Source organism: Anser brachyrhynchus (assembly GCF_964034855.1).
Source record: "Anser brachyrhynchus genome assembly, chromosome: 7".
Classification (NCBI taxonomy): Eukaryota; Metazoa; Chordata; class Aves; order Anseriformes; family Anatidae; genus Anser; species Anser brachyrhynchus.
In genome coordinates this window covers 13,454,591-13,480,564 of record NC_137701.1, presented here as the reverse complement: position 1 = coordinate 13,480,564, position 25,974 = coordinate 13,454,591, and the positions used below count along the sequence as shown (strand labels likewise).

At 39.2% G+C, this 25,974-nt stretch overlaps 2 protein-coding genes across 2 annotated transcripts in view; one reads left to right on the top strand and one right to left on the bottom strand.

Annotated features, from left to right (window-relative positions):
* LOC308198288 (uncharacterized protein C21orf58) overlaps positions 1-25,974 on the top strand; it is a 115,296-nt gene that overhangs the window by 24,179 nt on the left and 65,143 nt on the right. The window lies entirely within an intron of this gene.
* The window catches only part of PCNT (pericentrin), a 100,391-nt gene that overhangs the window by 27,243 nt on the left and 47,174 nt on the right, over positions 1-25,974 (bottom strand). Inside the window, exons 25-37 of the mRNA XM_080600539.1 lie at positions 25,490-25,641; positions 24,318-24,532; positions 23,643-23,854; positions 21,729-21,891; positions 20,464-20,607; positions 14,505-14,734; positions 13,919-14,038; positions 13,364-13,384; positions 9,039-9,266; positions 5,342-5,512; positions 3,851-4,003; positions 3,104-3,274; positions 1,727-2,845 (exon numbers count right to left, since the gene is read on the bottom strand). Of these exons, the coding sequence (XP_080456665.1) occupies positions 1,727-2,845; positions 3,104-3,274; positions 3,851-4,003; positions 5,342-5,512; positions 9,039-9,266; positions 13,364-13,384; positions 13,919-14,038; positions 14,505-14,734; positions 20,464-20,607; positions 21,729-21,891; positions 23,643-23,854; positions 24,318-24,532; positions 25,490-25,641 (3,099 nt within the window). The remainder of the gene's footprint in view (positions 1-1,726; positions 2,846-3,103; positions 3,275-3,850; positions 4,004-5,341; positions 5,513-9,038; positions 9,267-13,363; positions 13,385-13,918; positions 14,039-14,504; positions 14,735-20,463; positions 20,608-21,728; positions 21,892-23,642; positions 23,855-24,317; positions 24,533-25,489; positions 25,642-25,974) is intronic.

Genomic DNA, 25,974 nt, shown 5'->3' with positions numbered 1-25,974 from the left:
CCGTCTCCGAATGACAGAGGAGCCAACAAGGAGAGGTGCTATGCTAGACCTTGTTCTCACCAGCAAGGAAGGGCTGGTGGGGAAAGTGAAGCTCAAGGGCAGCCTTGGCTGCAGCAACTGTGAAATGGTGCAGTTTAGGGTCCTGAGGACAGTGAGGGGGAAACACAGCAAACTTGCTACCCTGGACTTTAGCTGAGCAGACTTTGGCCTCTTCAGAGAGCTGCTTGGTAGAGTACCATGGGAGAAAGCCTTGGAGGGAAGAGGGGCCCAAGAAAGCTGGTTAATATTCAAGGATCAGCTCCTCCAAGCTCAGGAGTAATGCATCCCAACAAAGAGGGAGTCAGGCAAAAATGCCAGGAGGCCTGCATGGATGAACAAGGAGCTCCTGGCCAAGCTCAAGCAGAAAAAGGAGGCCTACAGAGGGTGGAAGCAAGGACAGATAAGCTGAGAGGAAAACAGAGAAGTCGTCCAAGCAGCCAGGGTTGCTGGTTAGGAAAGCCAAAGCCCTCTTAAAATTAAATTTGTCCAGGGACATCAAGGGCAACAAGAAAGGCTTCTATAGGTACATCAGTGATAAAAGGAAGACGAGGGAATTTGTGGGCCCTTTCTGGAAGGAAACGGGAGACCTGGTCACCCGAGATATGGAGAAGGCTGAGGTACTCAATGGCTTTGCCTCAGTGTTCACCAGCAAGAGTTTTAGCCCCACAAATCAAGTCCCAGAAGGCAAAGGCAAGGACCGGGAGAATGAAGAACCATCCACTGTAGGAGAAGATCCGGTCTGAGACCATTGAAGGAACCTGAAGGTGTACAAGCCCGTGGGACCTGAGAGATGCATCTGCGGGTTGTGGGGGAACTGGTAGATGAAGTTTCTAAGCCACAGTCCATCACATATGAGAAGTCGTGGCAGTCTGGTGAAGTTCTTGCTGACTGGAGGAGGGGAAACATAACCCCCTATTTTCCAAAAGGGAAGAAGAAAGACCTGAAGAACTACAGGCCAGTCAGTCTCACCTCTTCTTCCCTGCAAAATCACAGAGCAGATCCTCTGGGAAACTATGCTAAGGCACATGGAAAATAAGGAGGTGACTGCTGACAAAGAACATGGCTTCACTAAGGGCAGATCATGCCTGACAAATCTGTTGGCCTTCTACAACAGGGTTACTGCACTGGTGGATAGGGGTAGAGCAATTGACATCATCTACCTGGACTTGTGCAAAGCATTTGACATTTTTCCACATGATGTCCTTGTCTCTAAATTTCCTATGTACTCAAACTCTTTTCATATAAGCCCTCTTACTAACACCACCTTCATAAACCAGCCTTAACAGACAGTAATTTGGTATATGACAGATGACTACAGTTCTCTAAAAAAAATCACCTGGATTTTACTGTTTCAAAAATCAAGTAATTTAATACAAGTTCACATTCAGTTATGTGAGCAAGTGGATCTAGAAAAGATTCAGAATAAAGAAAGGCTTCTAATAAAATTATGTATCTCTAGCCACTGCTGGAAAAACTATATAAAGACAGACCCTTAAACTGACTGACAACAGCCATTTATATAACACAGTATTCATTTTCACCCTTAGAACCTGTAGTAGTACGGGCCATCAGCACTTTTACTTCTACTATTACAGCACTGAAAGGAAAAACTATAGGGCTGTAGAGACTCACAATATTGGCTTGTTTAAAACAGCAGCATAATACTATTAATAAAATAATTACATACCAATATATCAGCTGGGGAAAGCAAAACTGGAAATGACTGATCAACATAAGCTTCCACTCCTTCCAATTCCTCCGTTCCTTTTTTAAGGGCTTCATCTTTTCTTCCTCCTTGGCAGAAGACCTTGAGAAAGTTAGCCTCTTCATTATTACATCGCTCCTCTGACTCGAACAACTTCAACTGTGAAATAAATTCATCTCTTTCCAATTGTAAGGCTTCAAGCTCTTTCACGTATGCCTTGATCTGATCTTTCAATTTTGCAGTGCTACCTTGCAGTTCATTGATTTCTCTCTGATTAGCTGCATCTTTCTGATTCAGTGTTTGCACCTGAAAATCAAGTCTAGAAACTTCTAACTGAAGACTATAAACATCTTGAGCCTGATTTGCATCTTTCCTTTTCAACTCAGTTTCAAGTTCTGCTGCTTGTTTTGTTAAGTATTGCAACTCATTTTTGTCAGCTTCTCTTTGGTCTGCCATTATCTTAATCTGTGCATCTTTTTCTAGAATACTTGCTTCCCTCTCTTTCAGGGTTTCTTCAAGTTCTTGAATGCGAGAAGTAGTAATTCTTGCTTCAACCTCTCTCTGAGATGCATGTTTTTGGAAAAGGCTGTATTCTTCCTGAAGTGCATTGTACTGTGTTCTTAGAGAGGTTAGTTCTGCAAAGCGCTGCTTTGATGACTCCTGTGCGTTTTGGCATTTTTTCTCTAAAATTTCCACTTCCATTTTTAACTGTGATTCTTTGTCTTCCAGTTGCTGCTGCAGAGCTTCTCTAGCGATTGAGACAAGCTCTAGCTTTTCCTGAAGTTCTCTCACATTGGTGACTAGCAACTCATTTCTTCTGTCCGGATCAGTATCGCCCTGACAATCTGTCAATCCCTTCAATTCATTCTGAAGGTCTTCCACTGATTTTTCCAATTCAAGGTCATAAAGATCACTTTGGTTGTCACTAACTTCATGGCATGCTGGTCCAAACTGTGCCAACTCTTTTTGAAGCTTCTCAATTACACCATGAAGTTGCTCTGCCTCTTCATCTTTGTCCTTACGCAGCCGTTCCTGGTCACTACGAAGGTGCTCAATAACAGATCTGAGTTCTTCGATTTCAGATTTTTGGTTTTCCACAACCTTAGCAAAAGGATAAGGTCTGAATATTAACATGTGTAGGAAGAATTGCTATTGCACATAGAATTCAAACTACTTCTGTTTTGTTTTTTAGAATCACACATTTGACAGAAGAAACAATTACAGATTTCAGGTGGGTAGCTACTCAGAATACTCTCTACTTTCCTCAGAGAATTATCAAATAGTCTTCATTTGCAATATGATTCTGTACATGTTGTTTACATCAAAATAAAGCAATAAACTTCTAGTAAATTTTCTTACCGTATTCTCCAGAGTGTTCTCTAGCTCTTGCTTGAGTCTTTTCATTTGTTCATTCAAATGATCAATTTCTTGATTCTTTTCTTTAAGCAGTGCTTGCGGGAATGACAGAGCTGAGGTATCGCTAACACCTAAGTCCTGATTTTGCTTTACGTGAAGTTTTGTTAGATCCTCCTGACGAGAAAAACAACAGTCTCATTCAAAAGGACTTACTTTCTCCCCCAGCCTAGTAGCAGAACAGACCTAAGGGCTTTATTTAAACATTCTCCTCCTTACTATAATGTTAATTTAAAAAAAACAGCAATAGCTACTTTATTTGGTTTTGTACCACTGGATTAAATTGCCACAATGTTCCTTAACTTCCAAAGTAACAGATAAACACTAATTGCCATACTGACAACCAACCAGTTTTATAACTTAACAACATTTGCTGTGGCCATAGAAGTCAGTCAGGAATGCATACAAAATAGCGTAATGTTTACTAAACAACAATGCTGCAGGCTCAATCTATCAGGACCAGAAAAAAAGCTAAGCTTTTAATGTCAAACGAACATGGAAGATATTGCCATAAGCATGAATCTACAGTATCAGGTTTTTTTTCTAGATATCTTTTCCCAACAGGAATACAATAATCTCTTGACAACAGGAATGAAGTACATATTTATCACATTATGAGATAAAGACCACAACACGCAAGAAAGGAGGTATCTGAAGTTTTACCTGGTACACACTAAAGCCAAGAAAACCTACCTTCAAGTACGCATTCTCTAGCTGAAGCTGGCTGATGCTGGAGGTGCTAAGGTTTTTTTGCACCTCTAGCTGCAAGTTCAGCTGCAATATCTCCTCATTTTTACTGGTCAATTTATCTTTATATTGATCTAGTTGCTCTAACAAGCTTGCAATCTAGAAATAAAGAAAATGCATAACTGTTTTAATTTAGTCTCCTATTTAAGCAGGAAATAAAGTTTCATTCATTGCTATGTTTAGTTAGAACAAGTAGCTTCAGCAGATTCTATGGTTTAAACTCTCCCTAATTAAATTAAATAAATTAACAAAATATCTGAGACAAAAAAAGAGTAAGAAGCTAGTTCTCCAGCTCCTCAGCTAGGTACCAAACTGCTGCAATGGTGGTTGTTTGTTTTCTTTAAAATAAAATCTAACTGGTCATAAAAGATGTGTTAATTTACGTTCTGAACAATCAAGGTCTGACCGCTGATGTAGTTTGAGACAGCAATGAGAAATGTTAGCATTTGATGTTTAATGTAATCATAAGCAGTAACCCAAACACCATTCTCCTCCTCTCAAAAGAGCGAAATTAGCACCGCAGTGCTAATCCCAGTACACAACTATCAAAAAAATTCTGAACATTGACAACTTCGCCCTGTAAGACAGTCAATAACTACACATTTCTCACAGTTTTTCTCTCTTGCCTTACTGTATAGCGAGGTTCAAGTGCTTTAAGAAGAAGGACTGGTGACTCCTGAAATAAGACTTCTAGAGATACAAAACTTCAATGTGTACAAAATGAGTTTTTATTAGCTTACTGCTCCTGAAACAAAGGTGTAGAGTTAACCGAAGGGTCATCCATGCTTTATTTTCTTTACACATCCTAAACTGGACTGTATGTTTGTATATTACACAGGCAAAAGTAATTATGCAAAATTACATAAAAATACTGCATGTGGGATGAGTGTGTGGGTGTGCACACATCTGTGCACGTGCACCCAAAAAAAGGTCTAAATAATGTTATCAGTTATACTGCACTTTAGCTTAGCTTGGTACAAGTACTCATCGCTAAAATTCACTGGCCCACAAATTGTAGAGGGTCAGATGACACCATTATGCATCACTGGCCCTCCTGTTCTTAAAAGGATCATCGCTTGCTCTCAAAGCGAAACAAAAATTTATCTGTTTCCTGCTGCACCTCAACTTTGGGAGGAAAGGAAAATCAGTTTACAACAGAAATTGATCAGTCAAAGCTGATGTGAATCATTGCAAGACAATTTCCAGAGGAATGGCAGACAGACAGACAGAGGGACAATAAAACAAAGAAAAAAAAAACGAAGTTTAGTTAACACCAAACCACAGAGAATACAAGTCAAAAAGGCACATTTACTACAAGAACTTTTGTCATTTGATTTTTGAATGGCTTAAATTCTCAGCTACAAGTTTGCACAAAATGATTCTAGATTTATGTGAGCGACCCCAAAATCTACAGAACACTAACAAAACTCAAATTACCTCTCCCTCTTTCCTCTGAAGTGCTTCCTGTTCTGCCTGTAACTGTTCCTTCAGCCCTTGGTCAGAAGTGCCTTCTGTGGGTACTCTGTGCCTCGCTTCATCCAATTTAGATTGTAGGGCAGAGATCTGAATAAGGTTATTGTACTGCTGCTGTTGCAATGCTTCTTTATCCTGCAAAGTAATTTTTATGTTACAGTTAATTGCTGTCAATATACAAACCCATCTGGACAGAATAATCCTACCAGAATACTTCTTTATCCCTGAAAAACCCCAATGTAAGAACAAAAATATTAATACTAGGTCTATAACAACAGGAATGCAAAATAACTGAATGTTTTTAGCTCACCTGTAGGTTTTTACCCCTTTATTTTTTCTAATCTAAGTTTACCATCCAAAAATTTAGCAATCAGTGGTAGTACTATACTTTCTCTGTTACACAGTGTACTGTATATTTGTTTAATAATCTAAACATCTTGCTCTTGTAGCCATTTCCAAATTGATTATGGTACCACATATTTGCCAAGCTAAATGTAAGAGGTGGAGAGTTTTGGGTAGACCAAACACCTACTACAAATATATCATGATAAATCAAAAAATGAAGCACCAGCACTACATTTTTGCGTAAGATTTGTCGTCTGACAAATTGACAGTTTTCTTCCTTTATTTATTTTTTTAAAACTTCTCCTTCAGTCCTCTGTGTGGTTCTAACACAGTTCTTAGGATCTGGGTCAGTTCAACACAGAAAGCTTCACTTGCGAAGTCATCCAAATAGCATGCATACATATTTGTACTTAAAACGATAAAGGAAAGCTGGACATGAAACCTATGGCAGGAACTGCCTCTTCAACACTTATTCTGACCACAGCTCAATAAACGTACCTCTAATAGGAGGATTATTTTAGATTCATTATATAATTTGCCAAAAATAAATTGACTATCTTTTCTCTAGTTAAAGAGAACTAAGACCCAGAGTACATGGATAGCATCTTCTGATCTTAAAATGAAAGAGACATCAATAAAAGTAAAAAAATTAGAAAGTTTATGTTGTACCACACTACCAAAACAGCATGCCCAACAACACATATTTAAAAGAGCTGCCCAAAACTTCATGCAGATACTGAAGAGTCCGTTGGACTTCCACCTACCAGCCTCTAAGCAGTCCTCACTAGCCTTCTGGCAGCTCTGGGGCAGTCCCCACATACACAAAGCACACGAGAGGAAAGGGGAAATTACAGGAGATACAGCCACTTAAGTTATGATGAATTTTTCTTGCCATCACGCAGTATCTGTGATATTAACCAGCCCCTCAAGTGTTTTGCTGCCATACACTATGATGAAACCCAAACAACATTGGTGTCTATCTTTAGTTTTGATGTCAACTAAAAGACAGACATTATCCGCACCATTTTGAAGCTCATCTTGATCACTCACAAAAAGCTCCCAATAACTACATGCAAATCTGGATTACTGCAGAATCAGGCCACTTCCCCTCAGATGTTCTTCCATTTATTGCACAGCAGAGCTACAAGTGTGTCATGGTGTCTGCACAGCTCTGCACACAGGAGTGATGTTTCTCTTAACATTCTCCCGTTGCTACGTTCTAAGGTCATAACAGTGACCCAGCAAAAGCAAGCAGCAACCCAGGCAAAAAACAGAGCTTTATGCAAAGCATCAATGTAAAACCTGATTCTGGATGCCTGTGAAGTTAGGGCATACTGTGGTACCACCTCTTCCTGATTCCAAAACATGTCGGATAAGGATAACAGGCTCCTTAAGTGAGTCCCACTTTCAAGACCTCAAAGCAAAAGAATGGGCCATCAACTCAGAAGGAACAAGCCTCTCCCAGCACAACCCTAACCAAAACCATCAATGTTATATACCAACAACCTGGGCAACTGAAAGAAATTGGGCCAGAAAAGAACAAGGAATACCTGCTCTATGACATGATAAATAGATGTGGTAACTGTGAATTAAGACACTGCTCTTCAAAAAAAGATACAGTTCCATATTCAAAGTTACTCTTTCCAAGGCCTATTTCTTATTAGCACTAGTCTCTGTTAGCTGCAGTGCCTATAGTTTTGTTTGTTGAAATTTTGGGGGTAGTAAAAATTATAGTTGCCATTCAAATCAAATGTATTTTTATAGAAAAACTTCGTGACTTGCAATCATTGAGAGCTCATTCAACATCTATTTTCTGCACAAAATTGCTTCATGTCAAAATATTACAATCACTACGGTTAATAAATTCAAAGCTGCAACCTTGTTTAAAACTGGTGAATTAGTTTCTCGAAAGAGTCTAAATTTGGCTTACAATTTTTAAGAACAACCAATTGACTAGGACATTGAGAGAGCTAAAAGAATGTTTTTAATTCACATGGATAAAAGAAAGCCTGGACAAAAAGCAAAATTTCAGGGACAAGAGTATTGCACAGTCTCTGTCCACTCCAAGGCAAACTAAACAGAAAAAAAAAGCTTTCATGTATTTGTATTAAATTACCAAATAGCTTAGGTCTCTAGAGTTCTCTGGTTCAACCTCTAACAGCAGAACAAACTTGGCTCTGGTCAGGGCCTTGGACAGCCAAATTCTAGACATTTCAGAGAAACCACTGCCACTCTGAATATCTTTTTCAAATGTTGACTGACCCCAGTATGACTTTTCCCACTGCCATTTAGTTGGAATTTTCCTTGTTGCAGTTTACGCTTGTATTTTTTCATCCTTTCAGCATGCAACTCAAGTCAGGCTTCATATTCTCTATAACTTCACATTATATGATTGTTGGCAACAACATGATCTCCGCAAAGACAAACAAACCCTGTCTTTCAGCTTCCCCTCATAAATCATTTACTTCAGTCCCCCAGCTATCTTATCTTGATGGACCTTTGTTAAACTTGATCTAGTATTCCTCTGTCTTTATTGTTCAGGGGAGTCTTGAACAATTCTCCAGATACAATCTCACAAGTGCCAAATAGTAATATTAGTACTTACACTAAAACTGGCTACTCTATATCACATTCAGCTTAAGTTAAAACAAAAATATTTTGTTCACAGTTTTTAAAGTAAAAAATAACGGAAGCAACTATTTACAGAATAATAGAGAATATTTAGTTTAGATCATGCTACTCTCAAATCCTCAAACTTGACAGACACACAAACAACATTTATTGAAGGAAAATTGCTGGGAGGAAACAAATATTTAGGTAGGAAACAAGGCAGGAAAGGTTATTCAGATGTTTGTGAGGAGACAATTTTGCTAAACAGTATGTAATTCCTTTAATTAAGCTGTATTTAAATCTGCTGTAGTAACAAAACAAATTCTGGGAGCATGGCAAAAAAACTGGCTCCAGTGGCATATAGCAAGAAAAGCTACTGGTTAAGCTTATATGATTTTAACAAAGTTGCTTACTGAAGACCCACCAGATTTAATATTCAGTAATACTATCTCTCAGGAACTTCCAGAGAAGAAAACCTTTGATCCACTGAAACATGACAACTGTCAATATAATAAGTCAGCTTATGGTCCATAAATGCATAGGTTGTTTAAAACACTGGCTGCAATGTCTGCCACTTAATAAAATTGTTTAACCCTTGAATGCAAGGAATAGTCTCAAAGAACACTATTAACAGAGTCATTGATATTTGCTACAAAGAAATTGTCTGCCTAATGTCTTTCCAATTAACTAAGTATTTTAAAGTTACCTGTTTTAATTCGGTTTCTACTTTCTTCATTTTCTGTAGTTGTTGTTCCAAGTAGTTAACGGTCTTTGAGACTTCAGTATTGCTCTGCTCCAGTTCTTGAACTTGTGCCACCAGTTTTTCTATCTCTTTATCACGAGCTATGATTTCTTGATGCTTTTCCTCCTTTTCTAATAACAGCTTATTGTAATCATCCATTTTCTCTTTTATTTCTGCTTGCAGAGAGTCTACCTGTACGGAAAACACATTATATAGATATTCAGGCAACATACTAAGCTTCCAGTTGGAGGCAAGAGTCATTTCATGGCTAAGCATGAAGAATTCTAATATGAACTAAACTAATACTAAGATCCCAGAAAAGAATAAAATCAGATGTGGAGAAAGGATGAAAAAGTAACTTCCTGAAGTCTTGTCTTCCAAATGCAGTGGCTCTTAAGTACACAACTGATTACACACACTTTATATTTTTAGTATTCTAGCAGAATGCTGCAAGGAAGTATACACTCTAGTCCCAATGCTCATCAGAAGGAACTTTATTTGATTTAAGATAAAAAACTCAAGATTAAATGGATTATTACTAATAGCACTGGATGTATTTCTATAACCTCAGAACCCTTTTTTATTACTTCTGGAAACTGCAGTTTGAAAGAAAATACCAAAATTTGAAAGAAAAATATGCAACTTAATCAATGTCTAATATCACATTGCCAGAAAGCTAGTGCTGCAATTCTGCAGATAAGGAAACACTTTCACAACCTTCACCCCCATGGAAAACTCTCAGATGGTAGCTCCAAGCACCAGTCATCACTTTTTCCCTTTGCTCTTCGAGGTATATGAGCAGGATTATTTTGTGAAAAACTACGAACCTCTAACTACTACATGCAGAAATTAAAACTTCAAATGAACTGAATTGTTTCAGTGCAAGATAAGCAGTTATTGACAATACAGATTCATTAAGCAACTGTATAAGAACCGTTCTGATGTGTTTTGGCAGACTGCAGACATACCTCATCCTACCCACAAATGTCATGTGCTTAGCTACCTCCATTGTGTCCCTTTCTCCATTTAAGTTTTAATCCTTTTGAGAGAGGTTGCAAATAGTTACATCATCTAGTCCTATGTTTTTCAGAACTTTCCCTTTACTAAGCCACATAAACACTAGTGGTTCGTAAACAGCTATCATCCATCTAACAATCTTGAATGAAAAGTAAGATAATGGCCTGAACAGTCTGACATACTCTGAATAACTTTCCATACATCCTTTATGATTCTGTATGTTCAAGATTTAAGGAAAGACTGCCACAGAGGTATACCTTCTGGGTAAGGACGTATCTTCAACAAGTCACATGGCCTTCAAAGCAAAATCTTTGCCATTCTTCTTCTGATCTTTGCCACAATACAAAGAACACGTAGGCTATACGTGTGATACAGCCTCAGAAAGTCATAATGCACGGTATTCAAGTAAATGAGAAGCCAAGATGGGTAAAGAATGATATGTAATAACTCTACTTCTAACAAAATCTAATTAACTCCTATCAGAGGTTACAGAAGGCAAGTGACAATCTGGTGTCTTCCAGCATGGAAAATTCACTCTGCCAAAGATTCAGTTGTTCATACAGGATCTGCTTCTATAGCACTGATTTACATAATCACAGAATTACAGAATCATCTAGGTTGGAAAAGACCTCCAAGATCACCTAGTCCAACCTCTGACCTAACACTAACAAGTCCTCCACTAAACCATATCACTAAGCTCTACATCTAAATGTCTTTTAAACACCTCCAGGGATGGTGACTCCACCACCTCCCTGGGCAGCCCATTCCAACGCCTAACAACCCTTTCAGTAAAGTTCTTCCTAATATCCAACCTAAACCTCCCCTGGCACAACTTTAGCCCATTCCCCCTTGTCCTGTCACCAGGCACGTGGGATAATAGACCAATCCCCACCTCGCTACAGCCTCCTTTAAGGTACCTGTAGAGAGCGATAAGGTCGCCCCTGAGCCTCCTCTTCTCCAGGCTGAACAAGCCCAGCTCCCTCAGCCGCTCCTCCTAAGACCTGTTCTCCAGACCCCTCACCAGCTTCGTTGCCCTTCTCTGGACTTGCTCGAGCACCTCGATGTCCTTCTTGTAGTGAGGGGCCCAAAACTGAACACAGTACTTGAGGTGCAGCCTCATCAGAGCTGAATACAGGGGGATGATCACTTCTGTAGTCCTGCTGGCCACACTGCTTCTTATACAGGCCAGGATGCTGTTGGCCTTCTTGGCCACCTGGGCACACTGCTGGCTCATATTCAGCCGACTATCAACCAATACTCCCAGGTCCCTCTCGGCCAGGCAGCTTTCCAACCACTCATCTCCCAGCCTGTAGCGCTGCTTGGGGTTGTTGTGCCCCAAGTGCAGGACCCAGAACTTGGCCTTGGTGAACTTCATACAGTTAGCCTCAGCCCATCGGTCCAGCCTATCCAGATCCTCCTGCAGAGCCTTCCTACCCTCGAGCAGATCGACACACGCACCTAACTTGGTGTTGTCTGCAAACTTAATGAGGGTGTGCTCGATCCCCTCATCCAGATCACTGATAAAGACATTAAAGAGAACTGGCCCTAGTACTGAGCCCTGGGGGACTCCACTAGTGACCAGCCTCCAACTGGATTTAACTCCATTCACCACGACTCTTTGGGCCCGGCTACCCAGCCAGTTTTTAACCCAACAAAGCGTACGCCAGTCCAAGCCAAGAGCAGCCAGTTTCTTGAGGAGAATGCTGTGGGAAATGGTGTCAAAAGCCTTACTGAAGTCAAGGTAGACCACATCCACAGCCTTTCCGACATCCACTAAGCGTGTCACTTTGTCATAGAAGGAGATCAGGTTCGTCAAGCAGGACCTGCCTTTCATAAACCCATGCTGACTGGGCCTGAACGCCTGGTTGCCCTGTAAGTGCCGCGTGATGACACTCAAGATAATCTGCTCCATGAGCTTCCCTGGCACTGAAGTCAAACTAACAGGCCTATAGTTTCCCGGGACTACCCTCGGGCCCTTCTTGTAGATGGGCGTCATGCTTGCTAGCTGCCAGTCAACTGGGACCTCCCCTGATAGCCAGGACTGCTGATAAATGATGTGAAGAGGCTTGGTCAGCTCTTTCACCAGTTCTCTCAGTACCCTCGGGTTGATACCATCCAGTCCCATCGACTTGCGAACATCTAAGTGCTGTAGCAGGTCACCAACCATTTCCTTGTGGATTATGAGGGCCACATTCTGCTCCCCATCCCCTTCCACCAGCTCAGGGTACTGGGTAACCAGAGAACAACTAGTCTTGCCGCTAAAGACTGAGGCAAAGAAGGCATTGAGCACCTCAGCCTTTTCCTCATCTCTAATTTCATAGACTGCACATTAAAGAATTGATGGAGAGAAAATTAGTTAGTATACACATTGAAGTTTCATTAAGAGCAGTGCCACAAACAAAAGCTGAAGGCTGTGGTACAGTATATCATCATAATTCCATTATCTTTATTACATTTCTCAGCTTCCCCTTGCATGCCAAAAGGCACTTTTAATGTAAGTAACTGAATATAATATATCTGAACAACAGGCCAGAAGAATTCTGGAATGATTTGGGTTGGAAGGGACGTTAAAGATCATCTAACTCAACTCCCCTGCAATGAGCAGAGGCAACTTCCATTAGGCTGGGTTGCTTAAGGTCCCATCCAACCCCAGCCTTGACCACTTCCAGGGATGGGACATCCACATCTTCTCTGGGCAACCTGTGCCTCACCACCCTCATAGTGAAGAATTTCTTCTTTATAACCAACCTAAATCTACCCTCTTCTCACTTAAAAACATTACTCCTTGTCCTATCACTACACGCCCTTGTAAAAAGTCTCTCTTCATCTTTCTCATAAGCCCCCTTTCAATACTGAAAGTCTGCAATGAGGTCTCCCCAGAACACTTTCTTGTACAGGCTAAATATCCCCAGCTCTCTCAGCTTTTCTTTATAGATGAGGTGCTCCAGACCTCTAATCATCTTTGGGGTCCTCCTCTGTACCCACTCTAAAAGGTCCACATCTTTCTTGTTCTAAGGGTTCCAGAACTGGATGCAGTACTCCATCCACAACTATCAAGTACTTATGGACAGGAAATTAAGTTGAAAGCAGTTTCCCAGCCCCTGCAAGAATTCTGCCACCCTAAAACATGCATCCTTATCTCTGAGTCAAGCTGAAGCAGACTTGACAAAGGAAGAACAGGGGAAAAAAAGCATATCTAATAATATCTAGTAGAAGAGATTGAAAGGAAAAGGAAAGAAAGATTAAAGACATGTTCATGTTGTTTTCCCTACCTGTAGAATCAATTCATAGTTCTGTATAATGTTCATTTATGCAAAAAAAAAAAGAAAAAAACACAAGAAAAACAAAAGTTAATCTTTGAAACCAAGTATCAAACAAACAAGCATCTGAACAAAAGGACTGATTTATAAGCTTAAACAGGAAATGGCATAAAGACAAAATATCTTTTATTAGAACTGGTATAGCTGGAAAAATTAACCCAGTTTGGAACCCAGAAGCTTTTCCTCAGATGTGCTTTGTAAAGCAGAGTGTCTGCATTCTTCTCCTCCATAGTTACGTAAACTGGATGCATAGGCTGTGAACATTTACTGTAACGCACAGGTTCAAATAAAGCATTTATTTCTACCTCTTTAAGTAATACAAGTAATCCCTCACCCCTAAATGTAGCCCAGACATGCAGCGCATGTAAAGGGTGTGGGGGCAGTTGAACCTGCTCTGTGGGACCACAGGAAAGAAGTCTCTCAAGAGCCAGTCCCCAAAAGCAGATACAGTTTTTGGCATTTAATTGTAGTAAGCCTCCATTAGCCACTAAATGTGATTTTACTCACCCCATACTTTCTCAGCTCTCCTGAAGTCTGCAATTTTGCTGAAAGTTTTAACTGTTCTTCCAGCTTCTGAATTTCTTGCTGAAAATCATCACGTTCGTGTTCCCTTTCTATAGCTTGTTCCTACCGACCCAGACAGAGAAAACGAAAACCTTTTTAGAAACTCTTAATTTCATTAAAATACTGAGAAAAAGAAAAATCTTTATTTTTTAAATTTAGTTGGTTTTGTTTTTTTAATGCTGTGAAGAAGCTATGCTCACTTACAAGTAACTAAAAGCTTTTTAAAGTACTTAAAGTTTAGCTAAAATTTTAGTGGAAGACAAAAAATTGACTCCAATGTACATACAAACTAACATCAGCAATTAATTTTAAAAAAAGGAAAAATTGTCTCATAATATTACAGAAAAAGATTTATTTTTTCCTGTCTTTCTTTTAAGTCTAGTCTTGCAAGACTAGAATACCAAGATCAAGATTTAAAGAAAAGAAGCAGCATTGTATTTTAGGAACCATCTTCCAAGTCACAATCACAAACTAAGAAGAATATTTGTCACATCCAAAACCACGAAAGCATGATATCAAGTTTGCTTACGTCCATGAATTGCCGCTGTTTTTTAAGCTGTTTTTCAAGGACTTGGATTTGCTGTTTTAATTCAGCAACCTCCAATAACTGCTTAGCCAGGTCTTGATTACTATGCAGCTGTTCTTCCAGTTCCACCTCCAAAACTTTCATTTGAGAGCGTAAGTTGGAATGGTCCTTCTCTGCCTGACACTGAAGTTCTAATTTCTCCTTTGCTAAAAGTTCTACTTCCTTCAGTAGACCTGAAGAACACAAAAACAAAAAGGTTATTAGAGTACAAAAAAAAACAACAAAAAACCCTAAGGCATTCTGAATTTAAAGGATTACGTTCAGGTACTTTGAGAGCAACAAAATCAAATTGACCATCCCCAGAAGTTTTAAAAAGACACACAAAAGAAAGTCAGATACTTGGCTGCCCACCGTGTCCTTAAAAATTTAAAAATCTCTTTGTTAAGACTACCATATTTACAAAAGAAAATGACTCCTAACTAGGAGTCATTCAAACTCCCTCCCTCAGTCTCTGCCCTTTCAAACCCAGTTCCACACCCCTCCTGCCCCAGAGGTTCTTTGCAAAGCACACAAGATCCTCACTCCTACAAATTCATTTCATTCCAGATGTGCTCCAACCCCATGTTTAAGCCCCACACACCAAATTCAGCCACTCAGTCTCACAAATACATCCTTCCAACTGCCCCATTCTTCACTATTTTATCTCAAGTCCATGCCACCACTTCCATCCCAATGTCCCACCTTGCTTAAAATCTCTTCGAAACTAAGCCTTCTAATACTGAATTCTGAATTCTTCCAAAATGTTATGCTAGGATCCTCTTAGACCTCCAACATCTAATCTCAGGTTAACCTCTCAATTACTCCTCTACCTCATGCTGTACTGGATACTGCTGCTGATGTCCATGCTGTGGAGTCAACACCCAGCCCATCTACACAGTGGCCAATAGTGCCCAGCCTTACCCTGAAGCTAGCTGCTGTATGAATGCAAAGTTAGCCTTTTTCCTGAATTTGAGTGGAGATTAAAACACAGAAAGATCATGCCTGGAGAAAATTAATTCAGTTCTGAAACTACAAAGGCAAGAAACACCTGGGAAAAAGATGTCACACATTTGTGCTATACAGATAGTGGAAATACCATAACCATGAAAATATGCAAAGCTCAAGTTATCCAAAGCTGATTTATACCTATAAACTGTATTGTCAACCAGTTGGATACACTGTTTAGGTGACCCAAACCAAGACTGATGTGAATGAGCACAGAAGTAGGAGTAAAACTATTTTGATACGATTATAGATAAAAATGACCCAAACACAAAAATAGAGTCTGGTTATTCACTATTTAATGCAAAGTCAAAGAATTATAGAATGGTTGAAGTTGGAAGAGACTTCTGGAGATCACCTGCTCCAACCCCCCGACCAAGCAGGGTCACCTAGTGCAAGTCACGCAAGAACTCATTATTTCACTTTTCAAATGCTCCATTTTTTTCCATCTGAAATATTTTCAGTCAAAGAGGAGAAACGTAAGTCTATGATTCCAGTAAGGACCTTAACCGATCGTTCTAGACTGGCTCCCAGGATGGGAGAATTCCCTTTTCCAACCATGATCAAATCAATCCACATGATTTTTGGCTTAATTCCTTTCCAAGTTACTGTTACAAACTTCAGAAATAAGGCAGTACTGTACCTTCATTATAATATCTTTACTATTACTTCAATACTCATAGTTTTAATTAAATTTGTCTATGCTTCAGAATAAGCAAAGAAACAAACATTTCTGTGTTCACATTTAAGAGGGTATGTGTCACAAACCTAAAATGCAGCAATAATATTTACATTAAAAATTAGTGAAACTGTCACAGCAATAAGGATAATGAAGCACCTGAACAGACTGCAGAGACTGAAGTCTGTCTCTGGAAATTAAGAGGGTGAAAAAAGAAACAAGTAGGTTCTATCTGGGGACAAAAATGTGATATAAATGAGATCTTGAGGTCCATAGCAAACTTACTGTTCCATAATTCAGTCACCCTGGTCTCTTACTGTAGTTAGCTGTGCTTCCTTCACATTAAGAGGATATTAAGACATGCAAGGTAAAAGTTAATTGAATGAGAGAAAATTCAGGAGATATGGAACCGTATCAAATTCTTTAACCATTTGCTACCCCCAGTAAAAAAAGCTACCCATGTTAACTTTCAAAACCAATCGAAATGGGTAATGCTTTCAGTGACAAAATTGCATATCATTAACTTGATTTCTTGAAGATGTGTAGCATGAATGTACATTGACAATGTGAGAGCAAAAGATGCACCAGCTGGAAGAAAAAAAAACATTTTGTTTTGCAGTCACGTGAGACAATGTGCTAAGTGCTCTTCCCTCACTCACACACAGTTACACTGTCACAAGGCTTGTGCTGACATTTTAAGTTTGCTCCTGGCTGAAAAATACAAATCACAAAATTAACAAAGCACTTTAAGGAACCACTGGAGAAGCAGATATACATGTACACTACAATATCTTAAAAAGCTCCACTCCTGCTAAATTATTTTTCTTTGACTGATAGTCTACAAGTATATTACAACAAAATTTCACTCCAGGCACTGGTTTTGCAAACTTACGATTATTAGCAGTGGCATCTCAGATGCCTACAAAGTAACAGCAACTATGCAATCATTATGCCATGGTCCTTAACATTTGAGTGCATTAGAACTGTGCCATTGATAATCACATGAATTAAGCTCTGGTGTTTCCAAATCAAATGTTCACTGAGTTGCAGATGTAACTCAAGCTCTGCAGAATGCATGCAGGCAAGCAAAGAGACTCTGCCAAACCAATTTCTCTCACAACCTACTTGGGTAGTGAGATACAACAGCATCCTGTCATCAAGAGATGCAACAGAGCAAGTTATCCAAGGCTGAAACAGATGGTCCAGTAAATGCCAAGGACAGCCTCAGTTCTATTAAGCAACCAAGCAAGCAACATATGCAAGCCATAGCTGCACAACAGAGAATATCTTCTATGAAGAGCAATGTTTTGCCATGCGAGAGTCTGGAATAAATTAGCACTCTGCTGTATCCACTTGCATACACCTAGTGCGTAACAGATGGCAAAACACAAGCATACTGCGTACAGATATATGTATACCCACAGCAAGGACACATATATGGACTGGCCCCCTAAGGGAAGAACTGATTCTCTTTTGAAAATGAGCACAGGAATTTTTTCTTCCATATTCTAAGTAACATGGTAATTAATGAGTTGATGGCTTCTTTTTAACTTGAAAAACAGGGCTATTGCTTTCTGAGAAACAACATGACGATTAGATAAAACTGAAATAGTTATTGACACCTCCTCAGACAGAAATGCAAGTTAGTGGAAAAAGTAGCTAGGCTAACAGATTTTACCTGAAATTGAAAATGTTTAGTAGAAAGCACTTACCAAAATTTGGCAATGTCAATAAGCATAGTCTGTTCAAACAACAATTTCTTTTTTTAAGCACACGTTCCCCAAGTGTATAAATGTAGTTTCAAGCAACATGACTAGATCATCAGATCAGACATTTGTTTATCATTGGGACAAACCTGCTATTTTATTAATGTTAATTCAAATCACGCAATTCCACTTCGGCAGTGTCCTGGCACGATCATCATTAGCAAATGCCAAGCTCCACTCTAAGTGCCTTTTACTAGCAAGGCCATTCTACTCACATTAGTGCTATGCATCAAAAAAAAAAAGAGGGGGGGGGGAGGTGTCACCTTTTCAAGGAATAAGCCATATCAATCAACTCCAAACACTATTTTTAATTATATTTTCTACATATTAAAAAATTTCAAACTAGAGGAAGAGTACCATAGAAGGCTTGGGTGGGGGAAAGAGGGTGAATTTTACGGCTCACAACTTACTACAACAACTGTTCTAATAAGTTCTAATAAGCTGCCTGGAACGCGGCTACTAGGAAAACAGAAATCCCAGAAACACTAACCAAACAGGCTAGATGTTCTCCCTCGTCAAGTGGACAGCAGCAAATTTCAGTGAGGTGGTTAAAAAAATTATGTTAAACAAGTTTGAGGGAGATCTGAAGGAATAAAAATATAGTAACTGGCAAGACAGCCCAATGCAGTTTTTTTGCTCTAACTGGAATGTATCTAGATAATTCTTCCTTATCCACCCAAGACACTTAGTATATCCAGCTCATAACCTTCAGGAAGAGGAGGGGGGCAAATACACCAGAGAACTTACCAGATGTGTGTGTATAAATAATAAGAATTAAAAAACATGTTAAGAAAATGATATTTTGAGTAGACCAGAAAACCAAATCGTGGCAGCTATGAATTTATCAGACCTAGAAGTTTGCTACTCAGGAATAAGGTAGGCACACTTCTGTTTAGGAAAAAAAGGCACATCATTCCATTTTGCGTCTGCAAATTTTACTTCAGCATTAGACTTCCAAAGTCGGTGTAAAACTCTACGGCTCCTTCTCACTTGTTTTCTATTTCTTTTCTCCCATAACCATCCTTCATCATTCTGCTCTCCTCCCCCTTCTTTTTTCTGATCGACCTATCCATTAAATTACATTTCTCATCTCCCCTAGACTTCATTCAGTTCTTGCAGTATCTTTTAGCTCTATTTTATTACTTCAATTGATTTTTTTCTCCTCTCCCCCTCTTTAACTGCCCACTACATATCATGAGAAGTTCACAGCAAGCTTAAAAGGCCCTATCACCTCAACAGCAAAAAGAAAGCTGTCAAACATGATGATAATGGCACAATGCACTTTAAACCCAACAGCAGCAAAACACTTTTTTTCCCTAAAGCACTGATCAGTAAATTGAATAATCTTAGTTTTATAGTTCTTTTCTGATTAGTCACATAAGTCTTTTTTTTTTTTTCCAAGATACTCAAAATCACAGTAATTTCTTGGGCCTATTTATGAAGTACTATTCCTCTTTGTAAAAATAATATCAAAACTATTAATTCATTCACTCAGTGTTACAGCAACATAGACCAGGAAAAAAGACACACACATTACAAACCTGATCCTTCTTTTTGTGCTATATTTGTGTACAGACACATGTACAAGGCAAGAACAGGACACTTTGATCCATTCTAAACCACTAGAAATTCATGCATAACACAGACAGTTCCTTTTATTCAGCAAAAACCCACTTCATCTTAATTAGGACACAAAATTCCTTACCATATCAGTCAACCCATGCCTATAATTGGACTAGAACTACCAAAGAAATACTTTTACATTTTAATCATTGAAGCTTGTTGCAACATCAACCTAAGTGATTCTATGAACATTCTTCACTAGTCATGCATTTCATAAAACAATTGATACTCTCTTCACTCTTTTTCCCAGACTGAGATGGAATACTTAATGCCTTAACCCCCCCTTTTAGTTCCAGTCAGGGTAATCAAAGCAGGGTTCAGTCCAGTGGGATTCAAAGCACTGGCACAATTCAGTGTGTTTGCAGTCTGTCATACATTTCCATGACAGCCAGAAAAGTACTTGTGTTTGACAGTATCAGAGAACAACTTTGTGTTTCCTTTGGGAAACTATAATCCCTATTGTAGAGCAAGAACGACATGCTTTTAGTTTCATTTACGGACCCTGAATCAGTTTATGTTCTTCTGTCTTTCCACTGAGGATAACAGACCTTCCCCCACTTTTTCCTCTGCTTACTGTGGCAAACAATTGTAGATTCTGTAAGCCAGGACAACCTGTGTGAGATCACTAATCAATTTTCTTCTATCATAACAGCAATACATTATTGATATGTCATATGAGAGCTCAGAGATAAACACAACTTTTAATACTGACACAAGTACAACATTCTGATTGAAAATTGAGTATTCTGATTGCACTATTTGAAATGTTCAGTGCAGAGTCAAAAAGCAGAACAGAGGATAGTGAACCATGAGATCAGGACTATTCACTAGTACCGTTAGAACCACTCCTCACCAAGAATTGCCTGCTCCTGGGTTAGCTCCTGGAAGCGTTCACGCATGTTCTCCAGCTCTACAACAAGGCGACGCTCAGATTCTTCTTTCAGATTCAAAGCCTCCTCCAATGCAGCTTTTTCTGCAACATAGCCTTCAATAATGCCTGAAATCCCAAGTCAGAATGCAAATAAAGCAGCAGACAAACTCATCTATTGGAAAAAAAACAGCTTGAAAACATGAGTAAACAATTTAATACAAAGAATGGAATGATGTAGAAAGGAAGTACAAGATGACAAACTTACACTGTAGCTAGGCTTTTTGAAGTATCTTGAGGAAAAAAATGTACCAGTTATATACTCTAATAGATTCTATGAGGCTGTCATGTCACAAAATTCCTCAAAGAAAGTGGAATGTACATGGGGATTATCAAGCCTTGATGGCTTGGGATCACCTCAGAATGTAGGGCAGCCTGACATGTCCTCTACACGGGACAAACCTTCAAAGAAATAGAAACTCTCCAAAAAGTAATATCAAGTGCTAGATTCAGAGCCCAAGAAATCCACAAATGATTCACATAAAGAAAGGAAACAGGATGTTGGAGAGACCACGTAAACCTAAAGGAATATGACTGAAGAGGAATGGAAGGCAGATGCCATGATTAGGAAGAGAAGATCAACTTTAAGGACTTAAGTACCAGAACATGGAAACCATAAAAGTCTCCCTTGCATAAAGGCAAAAAATGCAGGCCAAGTCAGCATACTTCAGGTCTTAATCTTCACAAAGGGGAATAAGTCTAATGATATGCAGTCTGTGATAGTGTTGAGATCAACAGCCTCAGCCTTCCTGTCTCCTCTAGAATCTCTTTATGCTTGTACTACCATCAAACATTGCTTAGTTCACGCTGAACATTTCCAGGGTCATACAGGTGGGCAGATCTATACTGTGAGTACATTATCTTCACAATAATCCAAACTCCCATGTTTAGATATGCAGGAATACAAACTGCTGTTTCAAAAATTATGGTGTTTTTCACATGCAGTCAATCGAATAAGTATAGGACTAAACACTATCATATTTGCCCCAGGGAAATACATATCTGCTAAAGTGAATTAAGTACTAGATTTGAAAGAAACAATCCACGCTTCAAGTAACCGAGTAATCTGAAATGCAAAAAATAGATTACGGACAGGCAAGCAACAATGAAACACATATCATACATATTTGGAGGAGTGAGTTATGAGTAAGTGACACAGAAATCTCTTCATATTGGCTTCATTCTCTTACCCTCTGCTTTATGAAGTTCTAGTGCCAGCTGATTCTTGGCCTCACTTTCCTCAGTTAGGCACTCCATTAGCTCTTGGTGCTGACTAACCACCTGAGCAGTCTCCTGATTTTGGCGGCTGAATTCATCTTCCAATTGCACATGGATTTCATGCCTTTTCTCCAGCTAAAAATGAGCAATATCACTTAGCATGAGAACTTGGATGCACATGCAGTGCAATGATAACTACAGGCATTTAAACAAAAACCTTACCCTTAATGCATAACAACTATCAAAAATTAAGGGCCAGCTTTTGAAGTTTTGTTTTAGTATTGGGTTGTTTTTGACCGAGACCCCTGGGCATTCTAGTGATTCCATGTTTTCACTGCAAAACTTCCTTAGGCACATAAGTTTCTTTACTGTGCATAAAGAGATATCTGTCTGTTGGCCAGGCTGCTCAACTCCCTGAACCATCTACGGTTCAAAGCATCCTTGCACTTATTAAATTCAAGAATCATAGAATATCCTAAGTTGGAAGGGACCCACAAGGATTGAGTCCAACACTACAGCACTACCTAATAATCAGACCTGACAATCTACCCACCTAATAATCAGTCGGAAAGCATTGTCCAGATGCTTCTTGAACTCCAGCAGGCTTGGTGCTACAACCACTCTTGTGGGGAACCTGTTCCAGTACCAACCATCCTCTCAGTGAAGAAAACATTTTCCTATATCCAACCCAAACCTCCCCTGTCATAGCTTTATGCCATTTCCTTGGGTCCTATCGCTGGTCACCAGAGGCCAGTGCCTGTCCCTCCGCTCCTCTTGTGAGGAAGGTGCAAGCCGTCCTGAAGTCTCCCCTCAGTCTCCTCCAGGTTGAAGAAACCAAGCGACCTCAGCCTCTCCTTCTGTCTTTCCCACTAACAGACAGTGAAGTAAATGCATCATCTGGTTTCCAAGATATGGCACCTATCCCAGCAGATAAGACATTTCACAGAAGTGAGCAAAGTATGATTGAATTCAGCTGATGAAGGTGACCTAGAATCTAGATCTGCCATGGTTTAGGCAAATTCTTTAACAAGTTGGCTACGTGGTACTAAACTTATTTCAGTATCCAAAAGCAGCATCACCTCATTCTAGAAAGGATTTTTAAGGACCATGAGTATAACATTTCACATCAGTATTCTGTGCAATCCAGGGATAAGCATCTAATAAGACGACTAATTTCAGATATTTTTCCCTTCATACTTTCTCTTAAATTAGGGGCTTCTTTTCTCAAACCAATTACTATACTGAATTAAGTTCTCTAAATGTATAGAGTACTCTGGCACCTACCTCAGATTTATGATGCCTATTCCCAAAGCTGAATATCTTGACAGTAATCTCAGTAGGGAAATACTCAAATTCTTTTGTGATATTGAGTCCAGCTCCTCTTATTAAAACTCAGTAGTATATAATTACAAAGATGTTTGCCTGCTCCCATCTACATATTCGTAACATTTTAAGATGGGACTGAATTTTCTTTAATCTACTCATCAGTGTTGGGAAAGCATCAATGTCAAGTTTTTGAGAGGTTTTATCACATTTAACTCTGTTCTCCAGAAGTTACCAAATGCATCCAAAATACTAGTTTAAATTTACTTAAGGCAACCAACTTATCTCTTTCATATAGGATCTCCTCTAAGAAAAACCAAAAAAACAAAAACCAAAAAACATTAACTCTCATTTATAAGAAATACTCAAATAAAGACCAAATATTCATTGTAAGAAGCAGGGGATTCACATGCTTCCCTTTACTGATAATGTGTCATGTATTCAGAAAAGATATTTTTCCTCATGGTAGCCAATCCCACAAGGTGCTAAATATACAAGCATTAAAACAGATTTCACATTTTCAGAATTATTATACCTCTATACAGGTAAAGACATTATCTTACTTCTTTAGTTGATTCTGCAACAAGCTCCAACATTTTTTCCACTGCAGTGCGCAAACGATGACTAATTTTCATAATCATTTCTTCATTTTCACATGCCATTTCTGGCTTCACAAAAACACTTTCACATAAGTATTGACTCAACTCAGACCCCTCTTCAGTCACTGGAGACAGCTGGTTGTGTTCTGTGAGAGTTTCATCAAGCTGTTCATCTACTGAAAATAAGCAATCTATTTAAAAACATAGGAAAATGACACAGAACTGGCCACTCAAATAACAACTGACATCAGCCAGCAATACTGCTTAATCCTGAAGACATATTACAAGGTGAAAAAACTTGTCAGCATGGAGTTATTTCATGTTTACATATTAAGACAGTCTTTCGCAATGCCTGGAAATGTTGTGCTATATACAAGAGGGACTGAGGTTCTGTATCCATCAAATTAATCTTTCCTGTCCTATGATCCATTCAGCCTTCTCAAGTCACAGTTTAGTATTTTCACTACTAAAAATTAAAATGAAAGAACACTGACAGATACTATCTTAAGTGTGGAAAAACTTTGAAACAAAGAAAAAAACATAAGAGATACCCATTCAGAGCCTCCTTCATATAATATGAAAAAGTCATTTTTCAAGAACATGAATCAACTAAATACAGTTATACTGATTTGTACTCACATTTTTCTAGGTGATGCTTCTCTTTGGCTTTAAAATATTGTGCAAATCCCATTTCTTCTGTAATACTGTGACTTTCCCTAGAATCTCCAGAAGCCAAACTATCATCAAGGCAAAGACCAATCTTGCTACAGATAAGGTCCTCAATAGCTATTGTAGCCTTCACCAACTCCATAAGCAATTTCAAAATATGCTGATAAGATTCCTGCATTTTTTTCCTAGAACAAAAATACATGGAACATGGCAAAAAATGCATATACTTGTTTTGAAGAGACTTCAAACCTACTGAAAACCTGACAGTCTAAATTAGATATCTTGCCATAGTTTGACAACTATCAGTGAAGATGATTCAGATGATTCACAAAAAAGGCCATTTTTCCACAGAGCAGACTCGAAAAACCTGTCTTTTCCAGAAGTGGATGCAGAGATCATACTGCAGTCAGAAACATCTCAGGCTTCCTATCTATGCAAGCACCAGCAGGGAAAACATGTTTACTACTAAAGTACCTGTGACATTAAAATAACTAGGGGAAGAAAATATTGATACGACTTCTGAAGCATGCAACATTGTATAATTCCTGCTACAGGTACTCATGACAGCTTGAACAAATAAGCAGAAATACCAAGGCAGGCACAGAACAGCCAGCAACTAGTAGTCTGTCATACTTTAATATCCTAAAGGAAACCAAACAATGGAATGGAAGCTCCACTAAGCCCTGCAAGCTTACAAAACAGTAAGCAAGTTTTTTTTGTTTATAAAAAGATGAGAAATGGAATTCTTCTGGAAGATTATTCAGCGTGACCGCTTCTCTCTAATCCACACATTCCAATCACATATCAAAGTGATCTACATTGCACTGAAAAGTTTCTAGAATAAAGAGGCGCCCTCTGTATTTCCTAGCTTTTGCCAAGATTATAGACAGTGGGGACCCCAAAACACCAAAGTCTCCATCAGACCACAAGGGGCCAGGGGGAGGGAGGGAAGGTAGGAAAAAAAACATGCTCTCCATATCAACACAGATTGGTAGTGACAGAACTCAAACATGTTTGCAAATAAAGCCAATACTATCATTATCTTACTCTGTTTATTTATATTGGCTTAATTTAGTTATTTGTGAAAAAGTGAGAAAAATAAAAACAACCAATAAGCATTATATGACCCCAGATGGACAAACCTTTCATCCTTGGACTGCTCAATATCAGACCTCAACATGACTATCAAATTCCCTCCTTCTTGGTTCTCTCTGTCCCGCTGCTGTAGAAGTGTCTCCAGCTCACAGTTGGTCTCCTCTATCTTATGATTTAAAGATTCGACTTCCTTTTCCAGCTGTGGAAAATACAATAACAATGCACCAGACAAATCAGTGATCTTTTGCGCCATCACCAAGTTTGCTGATGACACACAACTGGGAGGAGTGGCTGACATGCCAGAAGGCTGTGCTGCCATCCAGTGAAACCTCGACAGGTTGGAGAATTGGGCAGGGAGAAACTTAACGGAATATAACGAGGGCAAGTGTAGAGTCCTGCATCTGGGCAAGAACAACCCCAAACACTAGTATAAGTTGGGGACTGGACTACTGGAGAGCAGAGAAGGGGAGAGGGACCTGGGGGTCCTGGTGGACAGCGGGATGACTGTGAGCCAGCACTGTGCCCTTGTAGC